This window comes from Indicator indicator, chromosome Z, assembly GCF_027791375.1.
Source record: "Indicator indicator isolate 239-I01 chromosome Z, UM_Iind_1.1, whole genome shotgun sequence".
In the NCBI taxonomy this organism is placed as follows: domain Eukaryota; kingdom Metazoa; phylum Chordata; class Aves; order Piciformes; family Indicatoridae; genus Indicator; species Indicator indicator.
The window spans coordinates 38,244,688-38,270,747 of NC_072053.1; the positions used below are offsets into that span (position 1 = coordinate 38,244,688).

At 43.6% G+C, this 26,060-nt stretch overlaps 1 protein-coding gene across 2 annotated transcripts; it reads left to right on the forward strand.

Moving 5' to 3' along the window:
- Positions 1-1,918: 1,918 nt before the first annotated feature.
- On the forward strand, positions 1,919-16,495 carry VLDLR (very low density lipoprotein receptor). 2 transcript variants are annotated; one of them, XM_054398181.1, is made up of 19 exons: positions 1,919-2,066; positions 6,281-6,400; positions 7,332-7,454; positions 8,287-8,409; positions 9,735-10,106; positions 10,217-10,339; positions 10,423-10,545; positions 10,968-11,087; positions 11,162-11,287; positions 11,687-11,858; positions 12,151-12,375; positions 12,531-12,649; positions 13,019-13,158; positions 13,282-13,423; positions 13,719-13,865; positions 14,718-14,807; positions 15,193-15,270; positions 15,390-15,559; positions 15,884-16,495. In XM_054398181.1, exons 1-19 carry the CDS (start codon positions 1,922-1,924, stop codon positions 15,917-15,919), a joined length of 2,694 nt encoding a protein of 897 aa, XP_054254156.1. In that variant the 5' UTR covers positions 1,919-1,921; the 3' UTR covers positions 15,920-16,495. The 2 variants fall into 2 exon arrangements, with proteins under 2 accessions (XP_054254156.1, XP_054254155.1); XM_054398180.1 differs by lacking the exon at positions 14,718-14,807 and having other exon boundaries at positions 1,922-2,066.
- The last annotated feature ends 9,565 nt before the right edge of the window (positions 16,496-26,060 follow it).

Consider the following 26,060-nt stretch of genomic DNA (forward strand, 5'->3'; position numbering starts at 1 on the left):
GTCGAGATCTGTATTTCTGTGTGACTGGAGTCTTCATGTGTATGGCTGCACTCAGTATATGGCTTATAAAACATTTTTTAATAATAACTAGTCATTAAAATAATGTTCAGTCTGAAGCACAGCAGACCATGAACCAACTGAAGGCAATATGTCATGCTGAAGATCAGTATGGAGAACAATGTTTTCAGAGCACCACTTACACTGAGCCATCTTCCTGATGACCTTAGTCAACCCCTGTGTACTCAATAGATTCTTCTTGCTTGAAGCACTGTATGTTTGCAAGAACAGTGCTTTAGCATCTAATACCACAGAGCAAGCAGGCTGGGAAAGCATTCTTTCTCCTGCTGCACCTGAGGCTTTGAGGTAGAGGGGCTGTAGGGAAGCAAACTCATGAACTGGCTCTTCACATTTGCAAGGATAGAAAAAATATAATTCCCAGATGTATTTCAGTTACATGAAAACAGATCTTGACTTCTTTAACAAGTCTCTGATACACCAGTTTTTTGCCCACTTGAATGATCTGGACACTCATTTGTTACACAAACTGCAACAGACAATCCACTCCAAAGTTATTCATGTAGTGGTACGAACTGTCTTTAATGGAGTGACAATACAACTGTATGCGATTCTAAAAGGACTTCACTCTGTAAATAATGTATTAAAAAAAAATGTTATGACATTTAGGAAATAAAGTCTCAAAGACACCTGCTTATTTGGAGGAATCATCCGCATTAGTGAAAAAAAATTTAAAATATTAGGCTAATAATTCAAGATTTCATTTCCAAGGTAAGAAACATCAACCTTTTCATCATTTCTCACTGGAGCAGCTGGCTGAGATTTGTATCTTCACTAGAATATTAATAACACAGCATGCAATATTACCATAGAACAGCAAGTCTATTTAAAAAAAGAGAGAAAAAGCAGAGGATTACTAAGCTTCTACTGCAGATTCTGAGTGTCACGAACAAAACCAAATTTGCATTTTAGCAACCGAATAAACAAAAGAATTCTTTATTTCACCAAGAAATAATTGGATGCTCAAAACGCTACAAACGTGAAATAAAACTACCAATTCTCTTCCTTGAAACAAAAGGCTAAGCTTCTAGTTACACGACTTCGGCATATCGTTTTGTGCAATTACTAATTAACTATGATCCCTCATCGGAGAATGCAGAAGTAGCGATATTCTTCCTCAAAAGCTGTGCCTTCTTCCTTTTAAGTCAAGCTCTGCCAGGGAGGGAGTTAAAACCCACAGGCACGCAAGCATTCTACGCGTGGGGCACCAAATGGAAGACACGCATCTTTACCGACAGCCATCCCGCAACGCGCATCTCGGCACGCCTTGCTGTGCCGCCCAGGACGGGGGGCTCCGCAACGCCCCCTCCCCGCAGTGGGGCACTGACGGCGGCATCGGCGTTCTTGGGGAGGCAGGGGAAACAAAGCCGCCGCCGCACCCCACGCCCGCCGAAGCTCTCTCCCGCCGGGACTACTCCACGCCGCGCCGGGGGCAGGGGTTGGCAGCAGGGTCGCACCGCCCCCCTACCCGCGGAAGGAAGACCGGTAGAGAGAGAGTGTACGGGGACTGTGCCCACGGCAAAGGACCGAACCGCATCGCCGCAGCGCCACTCACCGTGCCGTGCCGAGACTAGCCCAGCCGGAGCCGGTGAGCGGGCGCACCGCAGCGGCTGCAGGTGCCGAGGAGGAGGAAGCCGGGGCGGGCGGCGCTGGCGAGCGAACCGGCGCCCGGCGCGGCGCCGTGAGTCACCAGCGGCCGCGCAGGGCGGCCGGACAGCTGGTATAAAAGCGCCGCGGGCACTCCCTCCCCTTCTTCTTGCCTCCATCTCCTTTCTTTCCACTTGGGGTCTTCGGCAGCGACGCCTCCTCGCCCTCGCCGCCCGCCCTCCTTCTCTCCGGCGCTGCCATGAGGTCGGACAGGCAGCGCGGAGACCCAAGCGCCGCCGCTGCCGCCGGCGGCCCCGGACTCGGTGCGGAGCGGCAGGCGGTCCCGTGGTGCCGGCCGTTGTGCCTGCTGCTGGCCCTCAGCTGCTTGTGCGCCGTTGCTGATGGTGAGTGCGGGGCCTGGGGGGGTTGGGGTGCGTACCTCGGCGGCGGCTCCGGCCGCCGCCCTCTGCAATAATGTCTTCGGCCACCAGCCTTCCCTCTTTCCTTCCACCACCCTTTCTTTTTTTTTTTTTCTTTTTTTTTTCCCCTCCCATTTGTTTTCTTTTTGTTTGTCTGTTGGTTTGGGATTTTTTTGTCTTGGGGTGGACTTTTTTTTTTGGGGGGGGGGGATTTGTGTGTGTGTTTTTCGTGTGTGTGTGTGTCTCTCAGGCTGGTCGCCCGCTGCGCAGGGGGAGTAGGGCTCCACGGAAGGGCTGACGAAGTGGGCCTGGACTCGCGGGGTGCGGGATCTGTCCCGCCGCCTGTCTTGTCGGGAGAGATACCGCCTTCCCCACCGGGGCCCAGGCAGACCAGAGGGCCAGGCAGAGTGGGCCCGAGCCGCTGCCTGGCCGGGCCCGAGCCGCTCCGGGGAACGACTCCGGGGAGCGACTCGGGTGCCCCGGGAGGGTTTGATTTCCTGAGTGGTGCCTGTTGTGGAGGGATCTGCGTGCCAGGGGCTTACTGGACGGGGAGGGGGTTAGGGAAGGTTGGGGCTTTGTTGTGGAGGGAGAAAGAGAAGCCCTTGAAAAGCATACGGCATTGAAGGTGCTGTCAAACTACCGTGCAACTTTGGCTTCATGGCATCCAGCAGCGTTGGCATGGCTCTGGTTCAGGGCCAATGGTTACCACCATCAGGGATCTCCACCTGGTGGCAAGGTTGAGCCTTGGCAGCACCGTGTTCCTTCTTGTGGGTTGCGCTATCACAAAGTAGTGCTGCTCGTGGCGACCTCCAGGGATGCCTCCTAGCGTGGAAGCTGTTACCTCTATGGCAAAGGGACCTGCACACTGAGTTGAATTAAAAGTGTTTTCCTCTTAAGTGGAGACAATAATGAATTGTCCGACTCCGTTCTTCCTTCAGGAACTGAGGTCCAGACTATTCTCCTAGGTTGGAAAGGAACTGTTGGTGTTGTTGGATGGCTCTTAGTCTCCTCAGTAAACACCCTAAAGCAGACTTAAGTGTTCAGTTCTTGGCTGTGTTGTGGAAGTATGCATGAAGATAGCTGGACATGGTAGTCCTAACTGTGTGCCGTAGTTAAGACACTGGGCCTGCCAGGTAGAGCGTAGCCAGGAGATATTCACATCCAGTCCTCATACAAGGAAGAAGAGGGGAAATATCTGCCTAGTCACTCCTCACTGTAGAGTACCTCCATGTCTGGTCTACATCATACATGATTGAACAGCAGTGTTATGAAGAGCCAAGCTGGCTGGTATTGAAACTGCTAGTGTGCTGTAGTCTGAAATGGTAATGAGATATTTGACTTTAAATCACCAAGTCAGGCTGATTTTTTTTCCCCACAGTTTGAATTGCTGGCCCTTCCAGCTCTCTCCTGCTCTGTAGTTGCAATTTCCATGGTCGGGGGTAGTTTAAGCTAGTTCCTGCATGAGCTCTTGCAGCGTTTCCCAATCACTGTTGTAAGCTTTTCTGGGAGTTGGTGTCAGATGACAGCAGACAACTGTCACATGTTTGAGGCTGCCCAGACAAGTAATCTGACAACTTTCTTAAGAAGCTGAGGGAAGCAGCAACAGCAGAGGGATAGAGAAAGCTAGTTTAACTTGGGTTGTAACTGTGCTTCTTGACCTGGTGCACACAGCTGCTCACGAGCCAGCTTCTCGAAAGTAGTTACTCAAGGAACATTAAAAACGTGTTAACAATCAAACTATGAAGTTTGTCAAAAACCTTATCTCAAGGAGAAAAAGGGTGAAGGTGCTTCTGGTGTAGGAGTAGCACGTGAAGAGGAGCTTGGAGTTAATGTCTCATTGGTGTTAATTTGAAACTCATTGCTGACTGAAGCTGTAACCCCGAAGTATTGTTCTGTGGCTTCAAAAAGCAGTGAATTAGGCTGGTGGTGTTATGACTAAATGGTTACCTGGCATTCAGAGCTCTTTGGTGTAAGAGGACCACAGTTAGTTACTGACTAGAATTAACCTTCGTCTTAGCTGGAGCTTACTCTATGTGGCCTTTATAGTTTGGCAGACTTCTTTAGGCGTACCAATGGATGATGATCTTTGCCTTTGTGCATCTGTGTGGGTGTTACATGCTGTCAGTTCATTACTTGTTTGTGGGCTAACAAAAGTAGTTGTGCTGACATTTCACTTGGATGATACTTTCTTGGAGTAGCTTGTTGTAATTGTAAGGTTATAGCTGTTACTCCAAGCTCAGTGTTTCATTTAGCCTTTTTTGTGGCTTCCCTGTAGCATTTGGTCAAAGTGGTGTTATATTTAAGTCATGATGCACTAGGCAATCTTAGCAAACCTTTTCTAGTTATTCTAGCTTGGAATAGAGTAACTAAGGACTGTGGAGTTATTTTGGGATCTCCTGAATGACAGGCTTAGTCTAGTGTCTCTGGTATGCTATTTTGGGAAAGGTTGGCTATTCTCGCTCTGAAAGCCTGGATGAGAATGTCTCAAAAGTAACAAGAGTTAGTTGTTGCATATTTTAGGTGGTAGCACAGTCGTAGCTGGAATAACATGTGACCAGGGCTTGCAAGCCGAAGACCTTCTGTTAAAGGTGACTGGACAACAAGGTGATGTCAGGTTTAATGCAAACTAATAGCTATGGCTTCTACACCCTCTTTTAAGATTACAAGTGTGCATTCTAAGCTCAAGGCAGGTTACTTGTTTAACAGCTCTTGGCCAAACAGTAGTAGCCTTACAAGACCTTGCTATTAGAAAGTGCATGCTGTTGTAACTCCCATCCTGAAAAGGAAAGGAGGGATGGAAGTGCAGAGCACAAGAGCTAATGTTCTGGCTTTTGGCACTCTTTGAACATAGTTCTCATGAAACAACTTGTAGCTTTACTGTGGCAGGTGAGTTAGTATTTTAGTTGGCTGTTGAGATTGCATAAACATTAGCAGAGTTAAGTTGCTGTTTCAAATCCTTTACTGTTAGCACAAATTTGAAAATCTTGGCAGGTAATTTTACCTGTGTTGTCCTTGTTTATACTCTGTCCACAGTCTGCCTTTGCTAGTGCCTAATGGCTGACCAATATAAAATGAAATGGCTGAATAGTTTCCTTCTGCTTGGAAACTGTCTTGCATTTTGTATGTTCTTCATAGAAGATAAAACAAATAATGTATTAAAATTTGATGCTCATTGTAAGTGCTTAAATGCCAAGGCAAAGCACCTCCACTAAATGATGCAATAAACCAAGAAGGAGCAGGAATCTTGCATCATGCTGTAGAAGGGTGCAGCCAATACTCAGATGTGAGCTTACATATGCCTGCGTGCATTATGCAGAACAGCTCTGGCTCAGCTGCTGAAGAAGCAGGCTGCTACTTTTAGTGACAGTAAAAACATCCCTTCGAGACAAAGCAGGCTCCCTTGAGCAATGGGGTCATACAGTTTTAGAGTTAAAGAAACTGTTGGAAATGCATTCTAAGCACTATGCAGAAAGCAGTGCCTTACTGACATGTACTAACAAATCAGGACTGTTACCAGTTGGGAGACATCACTTCCTTCTAGAATCATTTGATGAATTATCTTGCTCTCCTAACATTACATCTGACCTAGCTGTAATAAGCAAAATCTGGATGAGTAACCATACTACTTTTTGTGCATACCATAGAACATCTCTGGGTGTCCTGGTTTGAGGAGTAACTTACATCATTAAAATGTGGTGTTCGACAGATAGCTCATGAACTTGTCATTTGGAGCAGATATCTTAAGATGTCTTTACAGACATCTTGAGGACTCTACTGTAATGTCTTAAGAGTACTGAAATGCTAATCCAGCTTCATGTGAGTCAAGTGTAACCCCAGTTTGCTTAGAGTTTGGCACCTAGCACTGCATTCTGAACTCTTCATTGTGTGCACACATCCCTATGCCTTGTTAACATTGACCCAACCTTGAAAAGGAAAACTCTTAATAAGAGCACTGAAGCTGGTTTACTGTTGTCTGTCAAGTGAACTGTCATAGTACTTAAATTCTAACTTGTACTGGGAAGGAAGGCGTTTGGCTCTGCTTTTGTGATTAAGGTGAGTACAAAGCTTGAGTTCAGATCTGGTTTCATGCTGATGGTATGCTATTTAGTAAGCTGAGTAACTTCTTGTTCAGCAGTTGGGGAAAGCAAGAAAGTATTGCTAAATAGTATTGTGACTTGGGTTCACTTTTTTCATTGAAGGTGGAAGAGCAAAATGTGAAGAATCCCAGTTTCCATGTAGCAATGGACGTTGTATTCCTTTACTCTGGAAATGTGATGGTGATGAAGACTGTTCAGATGGCAGTGATGAGAATGCTTGTGGTAAGTAATCAAAATAAATAATACTGCTGTAGTAGTACTTGCTACTTGGCAGTGAAGCTTTAGTAATGGATAGCTGAAGAAGTTCTTATCCTGTCCAGCACTTCTGGCAGTCAGAATATGGCTTAGAGGGCAAATTCCGTGGAACAACTGGGAGTTGTATCCGTGTGAAGTGGCTGAATTTTCTTAAGTGCTCTCATGAAAGTTTCTTGGAATTGGTGACTGAGAGAAACTCATGACCCAAACTCTTTATTTGTGAGGGTGATGACTGTCAAGAACAGAATGTAAGCCTACTCTTACTTTTTTCTTGAAGACATAGTAGAAACTGTTTGCTCGTAGCTCTTGGGTCATGGGCTATTACATAGTTAAATGCTCTGTGTTACATGTGGAAGTGATTGTGCTGAGTCTTCTGGTTTGGCTGCCAGCTCTTGCTTTAAGCAGACAGAGGCCAAGATGGATGATTAGATGTACTTAGAGATCAGACAAAGTGGATTCAGTATCCAGTGCTGGTGTGGTTGAACTGCCAGGTTGATCAAGCAGACCTAAACTGGACCTTAAGGTTACATAGTACTATGCTTCTGTAAAGACAAATCAAATACCTTGATAATAAACTCAGAGTTCAGAATGAGTAATAATATTATAATAGACCTTGCTTTAACTCAAGTGTGTTCAGAGCAACAGCTATTCCCTTAACAGTAGCAGCCCTTCAGTGCCTGCTTAAAGGAAGGTAAATGTCTGTGCACAGCACAACTCTTGAGGAAGTGTTAAACAACTGGTGAAGGATGACATCAGACATCCAAAAAGTAAGGATTTTGCATTGCTTTCCTAGGGCAAGGCAGCTTATCTTTAGCTAAAAAAAAAAAAAAAAAAAAAAAAAAACCAAAAAAAACCCCTAAGCTTCGGTCTCTAACGTGACTGTCCTTCTCTCTTGCAGTCAAGAAGACATGTGCTGAATCTGATTTTGTGTGCCTCAGTGGTCAGTGTGTGCCTAACAGATGGCAGTGTGACGGGGATCCAGACTGTGAGGATGGGTCTGATGAGAGTGCTGAACTGTGCCGTAAGTGAGCCTGGTTGTTGGTACCCACAAACCTCCAGGGACTAGCTTTTTCTACTTCTTGCCTGCTTGCAGCCCAGCAATCCTCCTAAGGCAAGGCTGAGTTTGTTATGTTAAGTGCTGGCTTGACTTAGGCCACATTGGGGTCAAGTCTTGACTGCTTAAAAAGGTACATAACTGACCTGAGTGAAGGCTGTGCACTTGGTAACATATAGCAAGGTAGTACAAGGTTTTACTGGCAGTCAGAAGCAACAAGCACAGCATGGCAGGTGTAACCTGCTTGTTCACCAAGTGATCACTGTCTTCCAAGATGACTGCTCTGTAAGATAACCAGAACTAATGCAGGAACTAAATGACTGACTACATGTTGTGGGGTGGGGAGCACAAGTGCAGAAGCTTGACTATGAGGTCTTGCAGTTAGCAACCCCCAGTCTTAACTGTGGCAACTAGTGAAGGAACACGGATCTGTGAAACTTCATTTCTCAGCATCAATAGGACTGACTCTGAGACATACTTAGCCCCCAAGTCCTGGTATGCTTTGGCATTGCTCCTGCCTACTACTATGTGTTAGAGCTCAAGCTTCTATACTACCTGGTGTGTAATCAAAAACCACCATTACAAAGATACTCTTAAAATTATAATCTATTAGGAGCTGGAAGCATCTTTTTACAGAATGCTGCAAACTAAAGTAACCTCTTCTGTGACAGAGGCATCAACATAGGTAGACCCAACTTTGTCCAGAGTTGAAGCTCAACTCAATTCACCTGCTAAAACCCAACATCAGTAGCTTTTAAATCTCAGAACTCTTACATTGAAATTAAACTTCTTTCAACAGATATGAGAACATGTCGGGTAAATGAAATCAGCTGTGGTCCTCAGTCAACCCAGTGTATCCCAGTGTCTTGGAAGTGTGATGGTGAAAAAGACTGTGACAGTGGAGAAGATGAAGAGAATTGTGGTAAGGATGAAAATAGTGGCTGCATAGCTCTATTTGAAATCGACTTCTCTGGAAAGGAGCTAGCTGGGCAGTATACCTGGAAAGGCACATTTTTTTATAGTATTAATATCTCATTAAACTTACTGTCATGTTTTATTGCAGCCTGTTTAGCAAAGCAGTCTTGTTTTAATAGTCCTCTAGTCTGCTAAGTTAAGAAGTGCAGCAATGTAATATGTTCAACATCTATCTTTGATCTCTGCTTCACTTTGACAATAGCCAAAGGCTTAGTCACATGTCAGAACCATCAGAACTTGTTGTCTGCAGAGATTCTCAACAGGTAATTAGTTGCTGCTTACATTAACAAATCTTGTAAGAATGTAGTAGTTATGTATAGCCAAGAGCACAGCTGGTCTGCTTTTTATAGTCCTATACTGGAGTATTCTGTTTGTTTGTCTGAAAGCGCAGGCTAGGGATGCTCAGTTTCAGGTGTTAGGGGTATCATGAGGCTGCCACTGACAGCACTAAGAGTGCAGCATTCCTGGCTTGTTCTAATGAACTTGCACATGTATGAATTGTCTGAGGTGTCCTAAGGCAAATTTGCTATAACCAAGCCCACAGATTCCATCAGAATCACCTTGTCTGGATGGGCTGGTGAGGCATGGATCTCCAGACTTCCACTATGTGTCTGTAGAGCTGCTGCCTCACTTAGCAAGCAAATGCCTTAATATGACAAGTAAATCTACAGAAGATACTTCTAATGAAGCTGATAAAACCATCAGCCTAGGCATACTGAGCTGCTAGCTACACTGCTATTAAACCAACACAGTATATACTGGTCTGAGTTGTGTAGTTGTACTTAATGTCACAGGATCAAATGGTGCAAGTTCTTTAAATATTAACCCCAGTGGTCCAGGCAAATGTGCTGGTGTTGGGGACCAGCAGAAAACACTTCAGTTTCAGACTACAGTGCATGCTGACTGTAGGATATCTGCCTTAATCTTAGTCTGTACTCTAGAGTTAGCAGTTCTCTTACCCTCTGTCCCTGGTTCACAGCATTTTAGCCTTGTTTTCTGAAAGGCTGTTCAGCTTCTGAGTGCTAGCCTGCCTGCTTCATCAGGAGGTTATTTTCACTCTGTAGCTCAAAAATGCTTCCTCTCAAGATCTAAAGCTGAAGAGGACAGTATGTGAGGCCCAGGTGTCCTGTAGGTGGTGAGTTAGGTTCTCTTAGAGCCTTATACAGGATGTGAATCAATCAGCTAACAGCTGGTAAAGAAGCTGCAAAGCATCTTCATAGAGAAGTCTGCCTTCTTGTGATCATATCTAATCTCTTACTCCTTTTACTCCAGGCAATGTCACTTGTAGTCCAGCAGAGTTCACGTGCAACAGCGGGCAGTGTATTTCCAAGAGCTTTGTCTGCAATGGTCAAGATGACTGCAGTGATGGCAGTGATGAGCTGGAGTGTGCACCCCCTACCTGTGGAGTTCATGAGTTCCAGTGTAAGAGCTCCAGTTGCATCCCCATCAGCTGGGTGTGTGATGATGATGCTGACTGCTCTGACCATTCAGATGAATCCTTAGAGCAGTGTGGTCGTCAGCCTGTACCTCCTGTGAAGTGCTCTGCCAGTGAGGTGCAATGTGGCTCAGGTGAATGTATCCACAAAAAGTGGCGCTGTGATGGAGATCCTGACTGCAAGGATGGAAGTGATGAAATTAACTGCCGTAAGTTAACTTCGTCCTTCTCTAGGAGGTGCTGGTTGGCTCCTGTTTATTTTCTTTCCTTTAGCGGACCTTAGGTTAGGCCTTTAAATCTGTAATGGCTGTCTCTGCAGCTTCTCAGACCTGCAGACCAGACCAGTTCAGGTGTGAAGATGGGAACTGCATCCATGGGAGCAGGCAGTGCAATGGTGTGAGAGACTGTCTGGATGGCACTGATGAAGCAAATTGTAACAATGGTAAGTGTGGAACTAAGCAAGAGTAGTCTTTGCAAAATATTTGTTGAAGCTGATAGTTGCCCTCACAGTCTTCATTATCTCAGTCATTCAGTGCTCTGGACCTGGTAAATTCAAGTGCAGAAGTGGAGAATGCATAGATATCAATAAAGTATGTAACCAGCAGAGAGACTGCAAGGACTGGAGCGATGAGCCCCTCAAGGAGTGTAGTAAGTGAACAAATTCGTTACACAATGCTGACCACTAGACATACTTGGATACAGCCTCTGAGCTGTCACATGTTGGTCAGGATGTCCATCTGCACTTGATGGCAAACAACCTACCTAGATGACAGGCTGGTTTTGTCTGAGTCCAGCTGGCTGTCGGGATGACATATCCATGACCAAAGGCATTTGAAGTATTAAACTGAAACTTCCAGGAGCCTCAGAGTTTGTTGTTCCTGAGTTGTAACACAACTAACATGCTGATAGCTGAGCCAGTAGGAATTTGAGGAGGGTCTCTGGCATGTAACTTCAAGTGCCAGTGTGGTTAGTCAGATGTGACTGGCATTGTTAGAAAATGGAGGGTAAAGCCTTCTGTTACTAAGACTTTGTGTGTGCTGTCTCAGAGGTGGCCAATTTTTCTCTTGTAGACATAAATGAATGTCTGGTGAACAATGGTGGATGCTCTCATATTTGCAGAGATCTCGTTGTTGGCTATGAATGTGACTGTCCAGCTGGGTTTGAGCTCATAGACAAGAAAACTTGTGGAGGTAAGTTATCAATAGGTTAACATGGACCCTACTAGTGGTATTGGAGATAAGAACAAATAAAATTGTCTTTACAGATATTGATGAATGCCAGAACCCTGGAATCTGTAGTCAAATCTGCATCAACCTGAAAGGAGGCTACAAGTGTGAATGTAGCCGTGGCTATCAGATGGATCTTGCTACTGGAGTGTGCAAGGCAGTGGGTGAGTGTTGCCATAGGATTTCTGTATTCCACATTTAAAACGAAGTAGCAAATTACATACTGTTTAAACTGCTATGGTTTTGGCATTAGTTGTTTTGCTGTTAACAATATAACTTGTACAGATCTGAACACTCTAACTCTCTGAACAATGCCATGATGCAGTACTTAAAGCTGCCAGACATAAACTGCTTGTGCCTGCTTTCTGGGCAGGAGAAGAGAACCCTCCCTAGCAAGTTGTGGAGCGAGGAAAGGATGAGGTATGGGACAGCCCAGACCTCTGTCAGTATCTGTCTAGAGTGGAATGGGAAAAACTAAGTATGACTACTCTTAAAACTTCTCAGAAGAACAATATGTGACTGCATGTCTAGAAGTACTGATACCACTTGTACTCTTTTCACAGGGAAAGAACCATGTCTCATTTTCACCAACCGCCGGGATATCAGGAAGATTGGCTTGGAGAGGAAAGAATACATTCAGCTAGTAGAGCAGCTAAGAAACACCGTAGCTCTAGATGCTGACATTGCTGAGCAAAAACTATACTGGGCTGACTTCAGCCAAAAAGCAATCTTCAGGTAAATAGACTCAGCTTATGAACACTAGTATATTCCTCTAAACCATCCCATATTTACCCAAGATACTTCTGAGAACTATATTCCAAAAGAGCTAGATGTCCTAAAGATACACTAGATCCTAGGAATGTCTATGCCTTGTGGCAGCTCCTAGTGACTACTGCTAGAATAGTATAAAAAGCACTCTATGAAGAGTCAAGTACATTGTCTGAGATCTGTGTGCAGTATTTGAGAGATGCTGAGTGTTGGTATCTGCAAAGGGCAGGCTTGAAAGCAAGTAATTCTTGTCTTCCAGTGCCTCTATTGATACCCGTGATAAAGTCGGAACACACGTCAGAATCCTGGACAACATACACAGCCCTGCAGGAATTGCTGTTGACTGGGTTTATAAGAACATCTACTGGTCTGACTCAACCTCCAAGACCATTTCAGTGGCTAGCCTGGATGGCAGAAAAAGAAAAGTGTTGTTTCTCTCTGAACTGAGAGAGCCAGCATCTATTGCTGTAGATCCTCTCTCTGGGTGAGTGTTTGTTCTGGTTCACTTTAGAGTGGGCATACCAGCAGTTTCATGTCCTGAATAATTGACTTAGGTAGCCTTTGTTAGTTATTGGTCATAATTAGAGTGATACTACACAGTACTATAGTGCATTATACAACATGAATTCTGCTTCACAGCTTTATGTACTGGTCAGACTGGGGTGAGCCAGCAAAAATTGAAAAAGCAGGAATGAATGGATTTGACAGACAGCAGCTTGTGACAACAGAAATCCAATGGCCTAATGGAATTGCTCTAGGTATGTTGAACTTGTCTCTGTGCCAGAGGTATTCTGAAACTTTAGCAATTTATTTGCTACAAAAGTAAGGTCATCCTTCAGAGAACTATTTTCAGCTTCTGAGAATGGGAGGTTCCTGTGTGTCTGAAGACATTGCAGCAGGCACATATAGCACTTCTCAGATACTGAAATAACTGTTCTTGCACTGCTCTACATTGTTTGAGGCGCAGGCCACTTAAGTAGCACTGCAGCAGCCTTCTGCATCCTGTTGTGGTAAGACACTAGGGCAACACTGCAAATGTCCTTAAAGCTGTTGGTGATTTGACTTTTGTAAGAGGCTTTGAAGGTTTCCTCCATGTTGATAGCAAATGTTTGGGTTTTCTCTTCTAGATCTTGTAAAAAGCCGTCTATACTGGCTTGATTCTAAACTACATATGCTGTTAAGTGTGGACTTGAATGGCCAGGACCGTAGAACTGTGCTGAAGTCTCACATGTTCCTTCCTCATCCTCTTGCTCTAACAATATTTGAGGTAAGAATTAATTTCTGTAGTAACTGTCAAAGATCCTCTTCTTGCTGATGTGTGGGTAAGTAGCAGTTAACAGTGCAGACAGCAGCACAGGGAGTAATGGGATGCAATGACTCTGTCTTCTAGGACCGCGTGTACTGGATTGATGGAGAGAATGAGGCAGTATATGGTGCCAACAAATTTACTGGAGCTGAAGTGGTAACTCTAGTGAACAACCTCAATGATGCACAGGACATCATTGTGTATCATGAACTCATTCAGCCTTCAGGTAACTAATAGTATTTGTAGTGACATTAGTGTATAATTTAAGCTTGCCCTGCAGCTGTTGCCTCTTCCCTGTATAGCTGCCCGCTTCACTTCTACTTAAAAGTGCCTGGAGCTTCTAGCATAGGCACCTGCAGTGGGGTTTGGAGAAGGTCTAGTTGCAATTGCTCCTTTTAGAGCAGGTACAGATCTATATGGTGCAGAGACAAGTAACTCTACTGGAGCAATTACTGAGCAAATAATTACACTATACACCTGTGCTTACATAGACTCACTCCTGTCAATTGCTGTACCAACAGGCAGAAACTGGTGTGAAGAGAACAAGGCAAATGGAGGATGTAGCTACCTGTGCCTGCCTGCTCCTCAGATAAATGAACACTCTCCAAAATACACCTGTGCATGTCCTACTGGCAGCTTCTTGCAGGAGGATGGATTCAGATGTGCAGGTAAGTCAATACGACTTTTCCAGGGTAGACAAGAAAGAAGTAAGGGCATTGAACCTATTGCAGGCAAATATGGCAGTGTAAGCTGACAGCTTTGCATGAGTTAATCTGATGTAGTTGTGCCGAGGTTGCATTAACCTGGCTCTTGACATCTGCAGATGCTATTCAAGGATCATATTTTGCTTCTGCGTCATCATTTGCAACAAGCCTTTGTACCTCCATGGCTTTCTGCAGACAACAAGCACACACAAAACACTGAGACCCTTTCTTGTAAGACAAGGGATATAAACTATCAGGGCTTGACAGTGTATACATGTAATGATGAAAAGCTAATAGGCTGGTCTTGCTGGCCCAGGAAGTTTGGATCTCCTTTCATGGTCCAAACAAACAAGTTGCTGCTGCTGCTACCTTGTGTATTGACTTGCTTGTGGAATGAAACTCCAAGGCTGTACTTTCCACACTGCATATTGATTCTGACTAATGGAGTTAAGACGGTGTCCTCATTTAGTGCTCTGTTGGCCTCTCTGAGAGCTTGCAATAGGTATCAAATGCTGTACCTTAACAGTATACTTGTGAAACTAAAGTGTCTCACTCGGAGTGAAAGAACCTGAAGTGAAGAATGCAGTGACTTACTGTTTTAATGACTAAATACTTGTCTAGCTTGTTTCTTAGAGTCACATTTGATCAAATCCCTTCAGCTCAGGGTAGACTAGTAAAATGGCTTATGTTAGTGTTTCCAATACAGCTAACAGCTGCATGATCATTTTGCCATCTGCTAAACATTCACTGTCATGGCTGTCATAGCTGAGCCATTGTAGAACTTCAAGATTAATTGGGTTCTTGGTCTATAATTAGTTTCAGGTACTGGAACAACTGTGGCTTACTCTGAGGCTAAAGATACCAGCACAACAGAAAAGTCTCCAACTGTTGGTCTAGTTTCTGGAGGTACTGGTCCAAATAATTCAGACTGCTAAACATTACAAAAAATAAATAGAAACTGACCCACTAGTCTACTCTTGCATGCAAGTAGAGAACAATGTCCAGATCATGTGTGTAGTACCAAATACAACAGCTGGAGCATGTGGTAAACAGAATTAGTTCACTTGTGACTGTGGAACCTGTAGGTTCCATAAAATCCCAGAGTGCTCAGCAAAGGCAAGCAATGAAGAAGTTTTCTACTGATATAGGATAAAGCCTGTTAGGCTATTCCTGCAGTGTGTTACTGAGAAGCTAATATGATAGCAGCTTTCTGGGCGTGGGAGATGCTTGCATCAGACAAAGTCTGCCAGCCTGTCAGTAAGTAAGCTCACCAGTTCAAATTCTCATGCAGCATCCAATAGCAGTGGTATAACATCTGAAGCATCTGCAGCTGGAGGAAACTCAGCAGCTTGGACAGTTCTTCCTGTCTGTGAGTACAGCATTCACTAACGTTTGGGGCATAATGTGATGGGATAAGCCTCTCTTAGTCAGAAGCTTGACTTGACCTTACTCCGTTCTCACAATCTTGCTTCTCTTCTCTTCCTAAAGTACTGCTGGTGATGGCAGCAGTGGGTGGCTACTTCATGTGGCGTAACTGGCAGCACAAGAACATGAAAAGCATGAATTTTGATAACCCTGTGTATCTGAAAACTACAGAAGAGGATATCACAATTGATATTGGCAGACACAGTGCTTCAGTAGGACACACCTATCCTGCCGTAAGTAAACCTATTGACATGTCTGAAGCTTCAGATCAATCCTCAGAGGAGGCATAAAGCCTGCCAAACGATACCTGACTTGAGTTTAGGACCAATGATGTTCTTGAAAGCTACTGGCTGCATCCAAGCTGAATCAGCTGAGAGCTTGGCCTTTTACTTATGGTTGAAGTGACAGTAGACAACTATTGTCCTATACCTGGGGTACAGTAATCATTGGTCACTAGTCTGCCCAAGTAGCCCATGTTTCATACTTGTAGTGATGATGTATTCTTTTGTGTTCTTTATTAGTACAGTTGTAGCTAACTTTGTATTTATTTTGTACAGCTATCTATTGTAAGCACAGATGATGATATGGCATGAACTCTGGATCAGCAATCACTTCCAGTTTACTTGTTTTACACTTTTTGGGGATAGTAACCAGGTTTGTGGTTGAAAGACTTCCTCCATTCTTGGAAGAAAGAAGATACTTTCTGTATGTATGGAACACTTATGTAAATACCTATTTTGTACACCTTAAACTGTAAATACCTGTCCATAACAATTCAGCTTTCAGTGGTTAAATTTTATCAGTAACCCTTGAATTGATCAGTCAGTAACACCACTGACCAAATATAAAGCACTTTCCATAGAAAGCCATATTCCAGCCACAACCTAACACCTGTATATATGTCTATAGGCCACTTGTAAATACTGTTCTTAGAAACTCACTATCGAGCACTTTGAAATACTTCAAATGTAAATTAGTGTACACTATCTTTTTCAATGATGGGGACAATGGCAATAGGAAAAAACGGGTTAATATGATTGCCAAAAAATTTCTAAACAGAAGTAATTTTGTATGTATGATTGAAACAATTTTGTCTCTTACCTTTTAGAGATGCACAATTATGAATGCTCTTTAAGAAGCCACTGTAATCTTAAATGCAGAGGAGGGAAAAAGTGAAATAAAAAAAAGAACAATTGAAGCCTTGGTCTCTGGTTATTATGTTAGCACTGAAGTAAAAGCGTATCTCTGAAATTGGTAGTTTTAGTGGGCCATACTTATTGCCAACCAGAATGAGGTATTTAAGTTATCTCAGCAGTACCTCAGACTACTAAGACACTACGACTTGTGACTGAGGTTTGTACTTGAGACTAATACTCTGCAAGGTACTGAACTCATTCGGTCTCCTTTCATGGGCCTCCAGCTGGACTCCTAAGTTAGGATTGACAGTGGCTAAAATTACTCAACTACTACTGCAAGCTTTTAAGAGGTAGCATTAACCAAGATACTATGTCAAGAGAGGTTAAGGCATTTTTTTGTCAGATAAGTGTAAGGTCCTTGTAAAGAATGTTATGTGAAAGCTCACAGTGGTGTTAAGCTGTTAGTAGTTACTCCTTGAGACATTACCATTGCAAGCTAGGTCTTGGTAGCTGCTGCACCTGTACAAAAGAACAGTAGATCTGTGATGTGGGGCTAATTGTGGCAGCCTGGTCCTATAGATTCAGTGCTGAAAAGCCTGTGTTACTAGTGTCCCCTTTCCTCTCTGAACCAAGTTCCTTGCAGGTTCTGTGGTCTTGAGACATTTTCTTCTGTGATCAAGTCTGGGGTAAACAGAAGAAAATTTTTAATCTTTTGATTTTTGACGTAACTACTTGGTAGTCTCCAAAGGAGCAAACCTAAGCTGCCCTAGCCAATAATAGTTTCCTTAATGACAAATTATTTTTCTAGCCTAAAGTCATGTTTTCACCTGACACTGCAGGATTTTGGCCTTGAATTGCTACCTCAATTGCTGTAGCAGGAGATATTGCTTCACTACTTGCTAATCCTTACTCCTTCATGGTAAAGAAGTGATCTAAGACAGAATTTGGAAAAAGCAAAAATATCCTGCCTATGCTTTAGTGTGGATTTGTTGCATTATTTTCCATCAGTCATGTATTTAAAATAGCAACAAAAAAAATCAAGTGAGAACTTGGATCAGTTCCTGGACGTGGTTCCAATCACTGTTCTCATTGCAATTATAGCTGGAGTCTGCTCTTGTAATGGTCTTCTGTGTATTGTGGATGCCTTTTTTGACAAAGGAGAACAACTGGCAATTTCTGCAAATTTCAAAATAAGTTGCTCTAGCAAGCTTACTAGTCTTCCAGAATTGAAGATTCTAACTCTTGTCTGAAGACGTTTTTCAGTATCTGAAATGCACATGGACTGAAATGTCTTGTAAGGGGTAGGATATAAGTGGACCTCTAAAGTGTCAGGCCAAGAGTACTGTATCTCTCTTGATGAGTACTTTATGGGATAAAGTGCCTTTCACATCAGCCTACTACTATGTAGGGATTACTAGTTAGAATTCAGTGTTTTCAGTCAGATGTTTTAACTTGTAATACTACAAAGTATTTACGTTGAAGTGATCACTACAGACAAAATACTGTGTTTTAATCATCATATAGAAGATGAGCAAAATGCGGAAGCTGTTCAAGTTGGCTCCTGTCACCGGTATCATACCAAATGACATGCGGACTAGACCAATAAGAGGTTAGTGTTCAGATGGATCTTATTTTGGGAACTTGAGTTAGTTCCTGCAGGAACTGGGCTCTGGTAGCTTGTTTTTTTCTAACAGTCCAATGTGCTGAACAAAGGTGTCAGAGTAATGCTTTTGACACAAATAGTTTCTATAGGGTGACTCTGCCAGATAACTTCTCTACCCTCAAATAGCAGGAGGGAGGAGTGGGGAACGTCAGGCAGTAGCAGGAGATGACATAAGATGGCCTGTATTTAGAGCCAGAATACTTAGAGCCAAAAAACTTCTGCAGCTTGATCTTGTTAGATCTGTTCTGCTGTACCCCTTTTCATTTTTGTGTTGTGAAATCATTGTTTACTCCCACAGTAAACCTTGGAGAGTAGTCAGGGATTCCTTCTGTAATAAAAAAAGAGATCCAGCTTGCACAGGCAAATGCCTTACTATCTTTGAACAATTTTTCCCCCTGCCATCTGGAAGTGTTTGACTTTTTTTTTTTTTACCCTGTCATGTGACACTCTTGGCATCTAACGAAGGTCTCATACCTCTACTAAGCATTCCTGCAGCAGCCTCTGGCTGTGCTGGTGGCTGCTAAATGAAGTATCAGTTCCTCTGCTGCAGTCTTGTGGTCTCCCAGAGCACTAGGACGTTAATAACCTGTTTGGTCAGGTTTCACTGTTAAGTTGGCTTTGTATCTCTCTTGAAAAACTTGCTCCTGATACAGAAACATGGCTTTAATCAATTATTAAAGTAATAATAGTGTAATTTTTGTTTCCCAGCTGAAGGCAGAGTCCTCCTTTTCTAAATACTAGCACTGTCTGCTAGGCAGTGAGTGCAAAGCTAGCTTTGAAACACTTTCTCTGCCTATACAAATATTAAAGTTAACCTTACTCTTCCTCTGCTCCCACATTTTTACATTATCTTGGATCTGCCTTTGAGCAATAATGTAAAATATCTACAATACCAGCAAAACCAGAGGAAAAATAATGTAAAGGGAGTTGAAGATGCTCACGTAATATGCTTCTTTCCCTTTCTGCACCACATTTCTCTACCCATACCTGTAGTCTCCTTACCCAACTTTTATTTATCTTTTTTTTTCCTCATCAGATCTTTGCTGAAACAGTGAAGATCCATTTATCTATTCTTGTATGACTACTGAATCTTGCTATAGTAGGGAAAAGGAACAGAGACAAGGATTTAGGCAGGAAGAAAGATGACAGGGAGACCTCAAGTGAAGGAAAAAGCTTACCGCTACAGAAGCACTCTTCACTCCATAGCCTTGGATGCAAGTAAGACATGCAGGTACTTTCTGTAGATAAACCACAGTCTTTCTGTGAAGAAACATGCTCCTACTCCTCCTTTGAGCTGGCTTACAACAATGATTGATACTGTCACTTACTGGAAGAACGTGCTTGAAGATATCTGCTGAGGTACAGAAGCCAACTGGCTTGCTGGTCTTCACTTTTCTTCTCCTGAAAAAGTTTCACAATTTGGTATATCAAATGAAAAAGTTTTAAGAGCAGGGGAAGGAGAAAGAGGGTGTGAAATGAGCCTGGTCTGTTGAACATCCTAAATAAAGACTGCCTATGAAAAGGATAATGGTCTTGATTCTCCTTTGCACAGCCCTGGTTAGGATGCTTACGAATCTCTGTTAAGCAATGGAAAACGCTTCATATGCTACTTGGGAAAAGACAAGCACCATGGCGAACAGGCTCAAGGCTAACGCTGATACTCTTTGGTCTGTAATAAATTGCTGAAACATAGGAAACAGCACTAAAGACAAATGACTTCTAGAAATTTTTTTTGCTGTGGATGTATTCATACACCCAAAGGAAGAGCTGCTGTCTTGGGGTGACTTGCACAGGTGGGAGGAAGGGGCTGACAAGGGCCCCATGAAATCCAGAAAAGGGGAAAGACCTGTCCTGGGAAGGCAAAACCCTGAAACGATGCAGGCTAGAGCCAGGCACCAACAAGGGCCAGCAGTGCCTGTGGTGGTTGTGGTATAAGCAGGATCTATCCCTTCTGCTCAATGCTTCTCTCAAGCTACATCTGAGCACTGTACCTGGGCCTTCAACAGAGATTTCCAACAGAGGATGGATGTCAGTAAACGTGGCCAAGTCCAGTAAAAAACCAGCAAGATGGTGCTGGGTTCTAGAGCACTTGGTCTGGGAGGCAGCCTGTTGGACCCAGACAGCTTACCTGAGAGAGGGGATGACTTTAGGGGCATGCAACAACATCTGTAGGACCAGCGGGAATGAATGGAGGAGGCACAAATGGACATTTCACAGTGGTATGTGGTGGGAGGACAAGAGGCAGTGGCATAAGCTGAAAGACAAGAGGCTTAGTCAGGAGATAAGGAAAAGCTTTTTCCCCATGAGGCCAGCCCAAGCAGTGAGGCAAGGCCCAGTGAGATTGGAGCTTCTACAGTCTGAGGACTGGTTGATGCCTTGAGTAGCCTGGTGTGAACCCATACCTGAGCTTGCTTTGGGCGAGGGCTTTGACTGGAAACTTCTCCAGGTCCCTGCCGGTCTGAACAGGATATTGTGATTCTGTGATTTGTTTGAATATTTGCATCCCTATCTGGCCAGGTGAAGAAACCTACAGCTCTAGAAACATGGCTTCCCAATAGCTTAAAGTCCAAGTGCTCAAGGAACTTAATTTGTCCTTCTAAGGTGGAAATGATGTTGCCTTTTGTAGTGTCACTGTAAAGTATATTCTCTGCAGAGGATTAGAAGAATTGTGAAAAACAAAACATTTTTCTCCAAATCTAGCTGATGTGTACAGCTCAGGAACATTATACTTCAGTATTTATTGCTGCTTCAGGTAGTCTGCAAAGTTAAATGAAGCCTGAAACCAGTTTACTCCTTGGTGAAAGCATATACAGTAAGTGACAAATAGTGTATTTCTAACTTTCAGCTTATGCCTCTGGTTCATCCCATGAACCTTTTTCAAATAATTACAATAAAGCCTCAGTAGAAAAAAATCAAATTATATGTGCAATTATTGATGCTGAAGCAACTTGGTCATTTTGATTTTACAGGAAGCAATATTGCTTATTCTTTAATTAAGAACTATCCAGCCACTCCACCTTGACTTTTTTTGGTTGAAGAATAGATCAGTGTAATTGGGTGGGTGGAGTGGAATCCATGACATTTAAGTGTTGGCTGTGGTCCCTACACATTATAAAGTTCCTGCTACCATGTAAAAACTGGCAATTTTGTAATTGTAATATGCCTATTATCTTGCCTCAGAAAAAGTTTGAACAATTGCTTGGATCACCATGAGTAGCTGACAGATTGCAAAGTGACCTACACATAGGAATAGCTAGCACTTCCTAGTCCTTTTTCTTCTTTGGCAGCCTCCACTGCTGGTGTAATTTATGTAAGTAAATGCAGAGGAAAAAAAGCTGTAAAACTGCTTATTTACAAAGAGCATAATTCAAATGGTGTCACGAGAACTGCATTTCAATATTTGATACAGTGCGTTCAAACCATTCAAAAGAGTCAATTTATTGTCTTAGTTATCAAAGACAAATAGCCCCCAACAGCTGAAGACTTAAAATTTTGTTAGCTGTCTCCAGGAGAGCAGGTCTCCATCACGCTATGGTTACTTGGGAAAACAAATACCATAACTCCAATCATCCCACACTTACTCCTTTTCCCAGCTTTATATGCTGGGCCTGCCATCCTGTGGCATGGAATATCACTTCGATCAGTAGGGATCAGCTGTTTTTTTGTGCACCCCTAATCTATTCACTGGTAGGGTAGTGTGGGAAACAGAAAAGGCCTTAGTGCTGTAAAAGGGCTGCTCAGCAATAACAAAAACATCCCTGTATTATCCACACTGTTTTCATCACAGGTCCAAAACATAGGCCCATACCAGCTGCTATGAAAAAGAGTAACGCAGACAAAACCAGCACAGTAATACAAAGGTCACGTGCAAGCAACAGGTATTCCCCATTACACAACACGACCTGAAGGACCAGTGAGAGTGTCTGGCAGTAGACTGTTAAGTGCTCTGCATAGGAACATAGTTTACTCTGACATGACTTTAATTAGGAGCTACCCCAACAATTTCAGGTATCATCCAACGTTTAAAAGGATGCACTTCAGAGGATGGCCTTTGCAAGCAGCTGTGAAATATATCAGCATTAGTAACTAGGTCTGACATTTATTTTGTTCTTCTCCTCATCTGACACTTCAGTAGCAGTTAATTTAACTAACACTAGTGGCACTTTTTTAATGTGGTACTATAGGGACAACAGAGAAAATGAATCTGTCTTAAAATTATTTCAAAACAGGAGGAAGTCAAGCAGCCAGCCTGGTCATTTAGAGCTTAGCAATTACGTTAATGAATCGGTGAAGAACTGAAATAACCACAACTTGTATAAGTCTATTATTTTCAGTGAATCTGTTCTGTTCTCCCCGTAGAGAGAAAGTGATGCTTCTGCACTCAGGAGATGGGCCTCATTGGGTCTGGGGGAAGCTGATCATCAGCAGTAAATATTCCAGTGCGTCTAGCATGCCTATAGACATGTGGCACTTTTCCCTTTGCCTGCAATTCTCCTTTTAGCTTCTTTCAGAAGATTCTTGATGCTCTGAAACAAAGTCTGTAGGAACAAAGCATGCAAGGTAGGTAACCAAGGGTGGATGAGCAACCCTGATTTTCCCCATGTCAAAGAGCCTGTTGTGGGCAGTAACAGCAGAGTTGTGAATGCACTGTCAGGTGATGCTCTGGGCTATCTCCTGGCTTTATTTTTGTCATCCCATATTCTTAGATAAATTTTCAATCTCTTTTGTGTTGACCATAGATCATGGGAAAGAATCTGACCCAAATCCTTAGAAATCAGAAGCAATTGCATGGTTAAATCCAAGAACACAAGCAAGACATGCAAAAAGCCCACTGCTCATGTTGCAAAAGGTAGGGCAAACTTAAAAGAGCAGAAAAAAGGTTGGAAGGCCTCCATAGAGCAAGCAACATCCTTAGATGGTCTTTGAAGGATGGGTCTCTGCCAGAGCGTCTGGGACTTAAAGAATCCATCCCTGTTCCAAGGGCAGTATAGGATTCCTCATCCATCTGTTGAAACAAAGGAACGAGGAGCAATAATCAAGAAGAAAGACATCCTGGATCGTTTAAGATTTTCAGAAATCAATATTAAAAATGGAGCAGTACATTATAGACTAGAGCATAACATTTGTTTAAGTTAAGGTAATGCTGTCACATTAACTTGTCTTGCAGGGGATCCTTGTCAGTATAGGCTGTTACTTTATGAACGGCATTAAGTGCATAGAGTATAGGTAAAGACTGCCATTTTCTAGTTTGACTATGAAAGTCCAGGAAGTCCAGAAGCTATGCACAGCTCAGCTACTAAATGGTGAGGATTAAGGCCATAACCTAGCAGTATCAGAAAATATGCAGAAGGCAAGGACAGGGACAGGGAGAATGGAGATCCACCCACTGTAAGAGAAGCCAGGTTCAAGACCATCTAATGAACCTAAAGGAGCACAAATCCATGAAACCTGATGAGATCCATCCATGGAACCTGAGGGAACTAGCAGATGAAGCTGTAAAGCCACTTCACATGATATTTGAAAAGTCGTGGTGGTCTGGTGAAGTTCCCACTGACTGGAAAAGGGGAAACATAATGCCCATTTTCAAAAAAGGAAAAAAGGAAGACCCAGGGAGCTACAGGCCAGTTAGTCTCACCTCAGTGCCCGGCAAGCGAATGGCACAGATCCTCCTGAAGACTCTGCCTGGGAACATGGAAAACAAGGTGGTGGTTGGTGGCAACCAATATGGCTTCACCAAGGGCAAATCCTGCCTGATAAATTTGGTGGCTTTTTATTATGGGGTCAGAGCATTAGTGGATAAGAGTAACTGTGTGGTGCAGCAGACACACTGGAGGGAAGGGATGCCTTTAGGGTTGAAGAAGGTCCAGAAGAGGACCCCAAAGATGATCAGAGGGTTGGAGCACCTCTCTTAGAAGGACAGGCTGAGAGAATTGGGTCTGTTCAGCCTGAATAAATGAAGGCTCCAGGGAGACCATATAGCAACCTTCCAGTACGTGAAGGTGGCCTACAGGAAAGCAGAGAAGCATGTGGTGATAGGACAAATGGTTTTAAACTAGACCAGAGTAGATATAGGTTAGACATTAGGAAGAAGTTCTTTACTGTAAGAGTAGTGAGACACTGAAATAGGTTGCCCAGAGAAGTTGTGGATGCTTCATCCCCGGAACTGTTTAAGACCAGGCTGGATGCAGCATTGAGCATCCTGGTCTCATGGAAGGCAACCTTGCCCACAACAGCAAGGCTGGATTAGAGGATCTTTGTGGTCCCTACCAACTCAAGCTGTTCTATGATTCTGTGATTCTATGAGTCATTACTAATGCTTTAACTCATTTTGATGCTTTTTGCTTGGTGAAAATAAGAGCAAACCCAAATCTGCTGGTCTGCTACAGGCCACCTGACCAGCAGAACCAAGCAGATGAGGCCCTCCGCAGGCAAACAGAAGTGGCTTTGTGTTTACAAGCCCTGGTTCTCAGGGGGGATTTCAACCACCCTGACATCGGCTGGAGGGACAACACAGCAAGGCACCAACTATCCAGGATTTTCCTGGAATGCAAAGATGACAACTTCCTCCTCCAAATGGTCCTGGAATGCAAAGATGACAACTTCCTCCTCCAAATGGTAGAGGAACCAATGAGAAAAGGTGCTGTGCTGGACCTTGTTCTCACCAATAGGGAAGGGCTGATGACCAGTGTGAGGCTCAGGGATAACCTTGGCTGCAGTGACCATGAAGCAATAGAATTTAAGAGCCTCAGGGCAACTAGGAGGACGTATCCCAAGCTTACAACCCTGGACTTTAGGCATGCAGACTTTGATCGCTTCAGGGATCTGCTGGCTTGAAGTATCATGGGACAAAGCCCGAGAGGGAAGAGGGGTCCAGATCAGCTGGTCTGTGTTCAAGGATCATCTTCTCTGTGTATACCCACAAAGAGGAAGACAAGAAAGAATGCTAGAAGACCTGCCTGGATGAGCAAGGAGCTCCTTGGACATGCTGTCACACAAAAAGAAACTCTACAAGGAGTGGAAGAAAGGACAGCTAGAATGGGGGGCATATAAGGAAGCTGCCCAAGCAGCAAGAGACCTGGTGTGAAAAGCTAAAGCTTAGTTAGAATTAAATCTAACCGGGGAGATCAAGAACAGTAAGAATTTCTATAGGTGTGACAGTAATGGTAAAAAGAAGACTAGGGAAGGTGTGGGGCCCCTCAGAAAGGAAACAGGTGAACTGGTGACAAGTGCCATGGAGAAGGCTGAGGTTCTCAATGACTTCTTTACCTCAGTCTTCACTGGCAAGGGCTCCAATGGCACTCCTGCAATAACAGAAGATAATGACAGGGACTGGAAGAAGGAACTGCCCACTGTGAGTGAAGATCAGGTTCATGACATCTGAAGAACCTGAAAGTGTTCAAGTCCATGGGACCCGATAAGATACACCTACAGGTGCTGAGGGAACTGGCAGAGGAGGTTGCTAAACTGCTCTCTATTATATTCCAAAGTCCTGGCAGTCTGGTGAAGTCCCCAGTTACTGGAAAAGGGGAAACATAACTCTCATTTTCACAAAGGGAAAGAAGGATAACCCAGGGAACTATACACCAGTCAGTCTCACCTCTGAGCATGGTAAGATCATGGAGCAGATCCTCCTGGAGGCACCGCTGAATCAGAAGAATAACGAAGAAGTGATTGGGTTCAATCAGCATGGCTTCACCAAGGGCAAATCCTGCCTGACAAACCTGGTGGCCTTCTATGACAAGGTCACAACATTAATAGATGAAAGCTGAGCATCTGATATCATTTCCCTGGACCTGAGCAAGGCCTTTGACAGTGTCCCACACCACATCCTGGTCTCCAAGCTGGTAAAGTATGGGTTCAATGGATGGACCATTCAGTGTATAAGAAACAGTCTTGATGGCTGCACCCAAAGGGTGGCAGTCAATGGATCATGTA